Source organism: Globicephala melas, chromosome 6 (genome assembly GCF_963455315.2).
Source record: "Globicephala melas chromosome 6, mGloMel1.2, whole genome shotgun sequence".
In the NCBI taxonomy this organism is placed as follows: domain Eukaryota; kingdom Metazoa; phylum Chordata; class Mammalia; order Artiodactyla; family Delphinidae; genus Globicephala; species Globicephala melas.
In genome coordinates, this window is record NC_083319.1 from 80,427,586 (window position 1) to 80,436,949 (window position 9,364).

At 52.1% G+C, this 9,364-nt stretch overlaps 1 protein-coding gene across 1 annotated transcript; it reads left to right on the forward strand.

Annotated features, from left to right (window-relative positions):
• The first annotated feature begins 437 nt into the window (after nt 1-437).
• Nucleotides 438-7,775, forward strand: SPINK4 (serine peptidase inhibitor Kazal type 4). Its single transcript, XM_060301401.1, is given in 5 exon segments — nt 438-498; nt 5,186-5,358; nt 6,077-6,189; nt 6,340-6,348; nt 7,634-7,775. Coding segments are annotated over 5 exon segments (393 nt in total). The 3' UTR covers nt 7,671-7,775.
• The last annotated feature ends 1,589 nt before the right edge of the window (nt 7,776-9,364 follow it).

Here is a 9,364-nt window from a genome sequence, read left to right on the forward strand (position 1 = left end):
TTGTGGCGCACGGGCTTAGTTGCTCCATGGCACATGGGATCTTCCCCGACCAGGGCTCAAACCCGTGTTCCCTGCATTGGCAGGCGGATTCTTAACCACTGCGCCACGAGGGAAGCCCCTGTCTTCGTCTTTCTACTTGTTTCCCTCTGCCTCTTGCTTCAGCCCTCAGTCTGGAGTCAGCTTTGCAAGTTGTCCAAACTTTTTCTCACTTCCAAAATCTCCTGGCCATAGCCCAGCCCCCGCCCCAGGCCACCACAAGCTCAGCGTCTCTGCAGAGAACAAACCCTTTCTAGATGCCAAGGTGCAGATAGGTGACACCTCCGGCCTCTCCATCTGGCCTCAGGTAAGATAAGGGTGGGGATCAGCACTATAAACAGGCCTCTATCGTCCCTGGCCCAGGCCCCAGCTCACTCAGGCCATGTCAGCCCAGGATCAGCATGGCTGTTCGCCTGTGGGTGGTCACCCTGGCCTTGGCTGCCCTCTTCCTTGTGGGCAGGGGTGAGTAGGCAGAGCCTGGATTCTCTGGCTTGGTGTTGGTAGGTGAGCTTGCGTGGAGCAGAGGCAGGGCCTGGAGCACCCTCTAAGGCCTTGGTTTTCTGCATATACCTTCTTTCTGCACACTGGGCTAGCAGAAAAGAAACCTGGGTTCAAATCCTAACCCTGTCCCAGAATTGCAAAAGTCCCCTCCCCTCTTGGGGACTCTGTTTCTCCAGCTATAAAGTAGGAGGTTGTTCTAGTTCAAAGCTGCACTGAGCAGCTACTGGGCTAGAGATCGGGGAGGCAGAAGAGAGAAGTCTTATCTCTGGGGAGATAGGCAAGTCTGGTGGCTGTAGGGTGGTGGGTGCTGAAGAAAGCTTGGCCTGGGTCCTCTGAGCTCCCATCTGCTCTGACAGGCTGTGGTTGTGGGGCTGAGAGCAGCCTTGTGAGCACAAGGGAGCCCTCGCCCTGGGCTACACACATGCCCGCAGGAGTGGGGCCTGCTCAGGGCCTAGGGCACCTCTGCAGTCTCGCACCTGCTGGGTATCAGGCATTGTTCTGAGCCCTTAGAACTTATCAGTGAGCACACCAGAAAAAGAACTGTCCTGATAGGTCTTTAAATCCAGTGGGGTTTGAGGGAGGGGAACCAACAATAAACAAGACAGGTGCAATGTATGTTAAACAGTATGTTAGAAGGTGATAAAGCCTAAGGAAAAAAATACCGGGCAGGGTGATGGGGATTGAGAGGGGGTTGCAATGTTAAATAGGAGGAGTTCTCTCTGAGAGGCTGATGTTTGAGCAAAGCTTGAAGGAGGCAGAGGAGTGAGCCATGGGGGTATCTAAGAGAAGTGGGTTCCAGGCAGAGGGAACAGGCAGTGCAAAGGCCCTGAGGTAGGAGCACGTCTGGAGCGTTTGAGGTACGGCAAGGAGGCCAGCGGGGCTAGAAGAGAGTGAGGGGCAGGGTGCAGAGAGATAGGAGAAGAGATGATACAGGCAACTGGGAACTATATTGGGTAAGGCATTGGAGGTCAATGTGAGGGCATGGCTTTTCCTTTGAGTGAAATGGGAGACACTGAAGTGTAATGAGCAGAGTTATGTGTTAAAAGGTTTGCTCTGGTTGCTAAGTTGAGAACAGACTAAAAGGGGAAGCAGGGAGACTATTTAGGACACACCTGGACAAAGTCATGATGTTACAGAGCAAAGCCCAGCAGGACCCCAGGGACATTGGCCTCATGGCCAGTCTCAAACCCATTTCCCCAGCTGGGGTCATAGACTAGGAGCTGACACAATAGAGAATGGGTCTGCAGACTCTGGCCTGGCACAGCCTGCTTACTCCCAGCCTGGCATCCATTCCATCAGCAGCTCTTTTGTTGGGAACACTGAAGAGGCTGCCCTAAAGAGAGTCCTTTTGCCCATTGCAGATTCCTGCCTGGGCTGTGTGAGGAAGGGGCACACTGGGCCAAGGTCAAGGGCAGTCTGGGGGTAAATGCAACTTCCCACATCATCCAGAAAGAAACTCTGACACCAGAGAAGTTCTGAACTTCTCCCCCACAATGCACATTAGTGGTCAAATCCTGGACACTCACTGTGTGAAGGGCATTGCCACTTGGAGGCAGAGACAAAGGAACCCCAAGGCACTCAGGCCCGGCAAGAGTGACCCGGTGAGTGGGTGAGCACATGGTGGTGTGAAAGAAGCTACTAGGGTCTAGCTGCTTGTGGCCCCCCCAAATTCATATGTTGAGATTCTAACTCCCAAGGTTATAGTATTGGGTGGTGGGACATTTTGGGGGTGATTAGGTCATGAAGCCAGAGTCCACATGAATGGGATTGGTGCCCTTATAAACGAGGCCCCAGAGAGCTCCTTCACCCCTTCACCACGTGAGGACACAGTGAGAAGGCACCGACTACTAACCAGGAAGAGGGTTCTTGCCAGACACCAAGTTTGCCGGCACCATGACCTTAGACTTCCAGTCTCCAAAAGTATGAGTAATAAACGTTTGTTGATAAGCCACCCAGTTTATGCTATTTTTGTTATAGCAGCCCAGACGGACTAAAACAGAAGCCTAAGTCCAGGCCTGCTCAGGAAGCCCTGGGGGATATCAGGGAATACTTCACTGGGAGGTGGTCTGTGTCTTGAAAGGAGGGTCTGACTCAATAGGAGGAGAAGGAGAATAGGGACATTTCAGGCAGAGGGACCAGCATAAGCCAACACAGAGCTTGTTCCAGAAGAGTGAGCAGAGAGGAATGGCGGGGGCATAGGGGCATGGGGAGGTGTACGAGGAAGTGAGCCCAGGGGAAGTTTGGGGTCAGCTCACGCGGTGCCCTAAACATAAGATGAAGAGGCTTAGTGGTCACAATAGGGAGCCTTGGAAGGGCTTTATTATTATTTTTTTAATGCTTTTTCTCCCCCGCTAACAATTATGCACCATGAAAGGTACAAGTCTTATCACTCAATGAATCCTATTCAATGAGGTTTTTTTTTTTTTTTTTTTTTCAGTACGCGGGCCTCTCACCGCTGTGGCCCCCCCCTTTTGCGGAGCGCAGGCTCCGGACGCACAGCCTCAGCGGCCATGGCTCACGGGCCCAGCCGCTCCGCGGCATGTGGGATCTTCCCGGACCGGGGCACAAACCCGTGTCCCCTGCATCGGCAGGCAGACTCTCAACCACTGCGCCACCAGGGAAGCCCCTATTCAATGAGTTTTGATGAGGCATATACCTGTGTAACCCAGACCCTTACCAAGATACAGAACAGTTCCATCATTCCAGAAATTTCCTTCATGTCAGTCAATCCCTGCCCCTACCCCACCCTTGCCCCAGAGGTAACCACAGCTCTGACTTTTTTCCACCATACATTAGTTTGCCTGCTCTAGAATGTCACACAGATGAAACCATACAGTGTGGAGTCTTTTGTGTCTGGCTTCTTAGGCGTGTTTTTGAGATTCAGCCATGGTGTTGCATGTTATCAGTTATTGGATTGTTGGGGTTTATTAATTAATTAATTAATTTATGGCTTCGTTGGGTCTTTGTTGCTGCACGCGGGCTTTCTCTAGTTGCAGCGAGCGGGGGCTACTCTTTGTTGCGGTGCGCGGGCTTCTCGCTGTGGTGCCTTCTCTTGTTGTGAAGCACGGGCTCTAGGCATGCGGGCTTCAGTAGTTGTGGCTTGCAGGCTCTAGAGCACAGGCTCAGTAGTTGTGGCACACGGGCTTAGATGCTCCGTGGCATGTGGGATCTTCCCGGACCAGGGCTCGAACCTGTGTCCCCTGCACTGGCAGGCGGATTCTTAACCACTGCACCACCAGGGAAGCCCTATTGGCTTTTCATTGTTGAGTTGTATTGTACTGTACTGTGTATCACAGTTTATCCATTTGCCTGTTGATGGACATTTGGATAATTTCCAGTTTGGGTGATTATGATATGGAAGGGTTTTGAGCAGTGTGGTGACAAGGGTAGATTTGCATGTTGACACTTCAACAGTGCATCAGAGGTCAGTTTTGGTTCCCTTCTTCCTCTCTGCCTTGGAAATCTCTTGTAATAGCATCTCCAGGAAAAGCTAAAACCACAGCGCCTCGCCCACCTCTAGCGATAGAGAGCTCTCCACTTCTGGAGACAGCCTCCTTCATTAAGGCATAGCTCCCACTGAGAGAAAATTCTGGAACCCACACCTGCTTCTTTGCAGCCTCCTCACGCAGATGAGCTCTGCCCTGTGAGGCTGAGAATAGCTCATCTCTCCCATGGCCCCATGACAGCCCTTCAGAGACTTCAGGAAGCAGCCCGCCCTTCTTCAACTTACATGGATACCTTTTCTTACACCTGTGGTCTTAAATACAGATCCCGTTCCCTCATCCACCTGTCACACTCGCCAGTCACATCACAATTTGCTCATGTCCTGTAAGAAGTGCGTCCAGAACTCAAGGGGCCATGGGGCATGACTGCGTGTGTGGAGTGACAGATCCATGTGCAAATCCAAGCTCTGCCCTTAACAAACTGTGTTGCTTTACCTGTGAGCCTCTTTCGTAAGTTAGTCAAGTTTCCCGGGAAGCAGACTCTGGGGAGTGCTCACGGGGTAACACCTATGAGGGATGAGGGATGTTGACTGTGATGTAGTAGAGCTGGGATGGCCCATTAGCATCATTCTGAGTAGAGAGGAGTAGTTCAGACCGTTGTACCCACATCACGCTGACATTGGATGCGAGCTGTTTCTGGGTAGGGAATGCGACCTTGGGCAAGGCACCTCCATTCTCTGAGGGTAATTCCCAGGAAAGGACTCTGCCGTGAGCAGCCAATACTCCTGGCAGCTGAGGAAATGAGTGCCTCTGGGGGTCGCAGACCACTGCTTCCTCTCCTGCCTGTTACACAGGCTTGAGAAAGCTGTGAATAGCAGTCAAGATCACGTGTTGTCATGGCCTGGTACACAGTAACTGAATTATTTTCATTGCTATTATATGGAATATAACAATCCCAGTGGGATCTAACTAATAACGAACAGGCTGGACTTTGATCTCCCTAATTCTAGACTTTCTGTCTCAGTTCTTATAATACAAGGTCACATGAGCTTTCTGGGAGCCCCTCTCTGGTGACTCACTACCTTTCCTTGAGGAATTCCAGATGGGGTGGTGGCTGGACAGATGCCCCAAAGAAGCTGTCCTCAGGCCCCTGGACCTGGGGCCTAGAGCCAGTATCACCTAATTCTTGCTTCTTTGCCTTTCAGAAGTGCCAGTGTCGGCAGCAAAGTTCATTTTCTCAAGAATGCTAAGGCAGCTGCTTGCAGTTCTGGCCTCAGGGCTGCTGATCTGGCCTTCCTTCTGCAGAGGGGAGCCCTCTCATCCATGCTGGGAAACCGGGCTTCTTCTTCTTTACACTCCTGCTCATACAACTTCAATGGCTCCGCAGTGGCCAGGGTGGCCTCCTGAGCATGCATGCTCCCCAGGTTAGCCCTTCCAGGCTGAGCAGGCCCACCCGCTTTGCCAAAGATTCACGGCTAATCAGTGCAGAGCTCAGGTCTCTCAGGCCTGGGGCCTTCACTGCTGCAGGGCACTGCCCCCCTCACCATATCCCTACCCCAGACCCCAATCCTAGTCCTGACCCAATTCTGACCCTGACCTCAGGGCTGGCTTGAAACCCTTTCAGACTGAGCTTCAATTAAGTCCCATTTCTCCAGCCTTCTCATACTAGGGGCCTGATAGGTCATGCGGGCCAGGGTGAGTTCAGGAGCCCCCAGGGAGGCGGGGCCTCCTAGGAATGATGGGTGGTTCCGTCTCCCGGGGTCCTCAATAGGACCAGCAGCAGGGTTCTATTAGACCCCGTGAGGAGTGTGTGAGCCCATAAAGACAGGCACTCACCTGGATGCCCGCATACTTGGGCTCAGCAGATATAGGTACACACTTACGTACACACCCACGGTCCACGGTCGTGTACACACACATAAGCAAACGTGCCAAAGGGCCCTGAGTGGTTGGTTTCATGCTCTTTGGACCCACACTGGGGCCTTCTTGAATCTGGTTCCTCCGTGGAGATCCCCGCCTGGCTGCAAGCAGAGCCCCCAGTTCCCTCCTCTCTGCTTCCGAATCCCTGAGCGCCTCCCCCTTCCTCTCTTCCACAGCCCATCTGTGAGCACATGGCAGAATCTCCAGTCTGCCCCTAGATATATGACCCAGTTTGTGGCACTGACGGGGTCACGTATGACAGTGAATGCAAGCTCTGCTTGGCTCGCATGTAAGTCCACCCCCCCACCTTCCCCTGGGTTGGCTTGGGTGGGCCCCATCTGTGGTGCATATGAGTCTGAAAGGAGCAGATCTTGACCTGCTTCTTCCTTCACTCACACTTGGCCTGGGAAGAGTCCTCCAACATTTGCCCGTAACAGAGTGAGTGCAAGTATAAATCAAAAGAAGGCACATGGTTCCAAGCAGAAAGTCCCACTGGTTGGGGGTTCAGGGTTCGGGTAGACTGGGCTCTTTTCCTTGTTCTGCCCCCGACTGACTAGGTGACCTTATTTGTTCATTTATTCCTCCAGTCAACAATTATTTATTGAACACCTACTGTGTGCCGGGCACTGGGGATACAACAGGGCATAATAAGCTAGACAGCATTACCGGCTCCTGGGGCAAACAGTCAGTCTAAGGGGGAAGCCAAGCTGAAGGTCAGCCAACAGCAGCACAGAATGCTAAAGGCCCAGATGGGGGCGCACAGGGTACTGTGGGTACCAGGCAAGGACAAGGCAGGGAAGACTTCCCAGGGGAGGCGACACCTCAGCTCAGCCCTGAGGGATAAGTAGAAACTAGGTAGGAAAAAGAAGAAACAAGGGAAGGTAATTCCAAGTAGAGAAATGAGTTTGGAAAGATCTAGAAGGGAAAGAAAGTTTATATTTGAGGAAATATAAGAAGGTGGGTATGGTGGAGGACATTCTCATTTAAAGGAGAATGGGGGAGAGGCAAGAAATGAGTCTAGAGCAAGCAGGGCTGGAACATGACCTTGGTACATCGGATCTCCTATTTGGTCTCATTTCTTCATTCATAAGACCTTGAGCCGGCCAGAGCTAAGTGAGAACACAGAAGAGAAGAAAGTCTTTGGAAGCTGCAATACTCTAGACAGATGGACAGTGTCCTAACTTGGAAAACAATCATGATAATTAAAGGCTCATGGTTACATTGGGAGTAGAATCGACAAGCTGTGAGATTGGATGTGAGGGGTTGACAGGCAGGAAGGAAGCAAGAGCAACATGCTGGTTTCTAACTTGTAGGCTTGGGTGGCTGGTGGTGTCATGTGGCAGGGGGCAGGGTGTGCGTGGCAGGTTTGTGAGGTGATGATGTTCGTGGACAGTGGAGCCTCTGGGACAACCCAGCGGCGATGTACAATGGACAATCACATGAACAGGCCTGGAGTCTAAGACAGAGGTCCAGGCCAGAGACAGATTTGTGGCCAACAGCATGCAGAGGTGGTTGAAAGCCCAGGAAGCTGAAACCGCCCCAGGGGAGGGTGTACAGAGGGAAAAGCTGTAGAAGGATATGCCCAGGGAGCCCTGGGACCTCCCCCGCACTGTACACTGGGTGGGTGGGCAGAGCTCAGCAGGGGGTCTGGACTGGGCCAGGGTTCCTGAAGGGTACATTACGGTTCCTGAGGAGGTGGCCTCATCCTTGTCTGCTGTGATCCTAGAAAAAAGACAGGACATCCAGATCATGAACGATGGCAAATGCTAACCCCACAGGAGCCCCTTGAGCCATGAAGCTTCAGGCTGGAGAACCGTGGTGGGCATGGAGAGGATGTGACATGAAATAAAAGATTCAGCACAACCTGGCCAAGCAAGTCAGTGTCTGTGGGGATCCTGGGGAGGAGGCTGGCATAGGGGGGAATTTTGCTGTCCTCCCTACTCTGAATCTGATGTCCTCTCCATCACTCTGATGCTCCTCAACCCTGTCACATGTTCCCCTAGAGGTCCCAGGCATCTTCTGCCTTCTCGAGGGGGTCACGACTCTGAGAGTCAGTCCCTGTCCCCAGGGCTCTATGCAGTGCTCCTGTGTGCCCCAGCCTGGCCTGTCACTGAGGTCAAGAACCTAAGTGAAATCTGTACCCTCTGCCACTGCAAGGCCCAGCCTCGAACAGCCTTTGGAAGGGTCCCACACCCCTCATAGTTTTCTCCCTGGGCTGTACCAGCACCCCAAATCTCACTCACACACACACACACACAGACCGCCCCCGCCACATGTCGACACTATCATGGCTGATATTCAGGTGGTATTCATCATACATCTGACTGCTTATTACAATACTGAACCAGGTCTATAATTGTTGACAACAGGTGCTGCCCCAAGCCCTTAAGTGTCCCCCTGCACCCTGGCCACCATAGCAGGATCATGTCCAGACCCTGCTCTTCTCTTTTGGTCAACGTCCATTCTGACTGGTTGTTAAATATGTTGACATTGGACACACACAGCTCACAGGCACTCACACAATGGCCCACAGGGACACGTAGCATTGGGAAATCCCACCATAGACAGAGATCCCAGCCTGTGGTATATGTCAGATACCCGCTCTTGGCCAAAGCTTACAGGAGGAGCCTTTTGGTAGTGGTGGAGGTGGTGGGCAGAAGAGTGTGGAGAGGGGCCTGGCAGGCGGCAGCAGGGTCACACAGACTCAGATTCCTGCTCCAGGGCAGGCAGCTGGAGCAGGAAATGCTCGGTGGGAAAACACACACTGGGAGGAAAGTGGGGGCTAGGAGGACAGGAACCAGCATTCCCTGGACCACTGAAATGGGAACCTGGGCAGGAATTGTTGCTGATAGGTCTGCAGGTAGCAGGGACTGAGAGGTCACCTGTAAGGCGCTTCTATGGCTATTGACAATAGAAACTTGTTTCCCACCTGCATAGGGTTGGTATAGGATTAAGTCTGGCTGTGAGAGACCAAAAAGCCAAAATAACAGTGGCTTAAACAGATAGAAGTTAATTTCTCTCACACACAGACCTATGTAGTATGCTAACTTCATGTTCCTTTTATATTATACTCTGCTATCCTTATCAGTTTCCACCCCAATGTCCGAATAGCCGCTTCAATTCCAACCATCATGTCTACACTCAGCCCACAGAGACGGGGAAGGGGCACTCTACTGCATCTGACGATGCTTCCCTAAGATGTACACACAACCCATTGGCTAAAATGTAGTCTCTTGGCCATGCTAGTGCAAAAAGACTGGGAAATATTATTTTATCTGGTTGGCCACGTATTAAGCTGCAAATTAGTAGTTCACTTAGTGTAGGAAGAGTGGATATTGGTGACATCTAAGTCTCTGCCCTAAGTGGGAAGCCCCTCTTAGACCCAAGTGGCAGAGCTCAACCAAGCTTCTCCTCAGTGACCCTCCCCTCCCAGGCTTCCACTCACATGATGAGGAATCACAAAG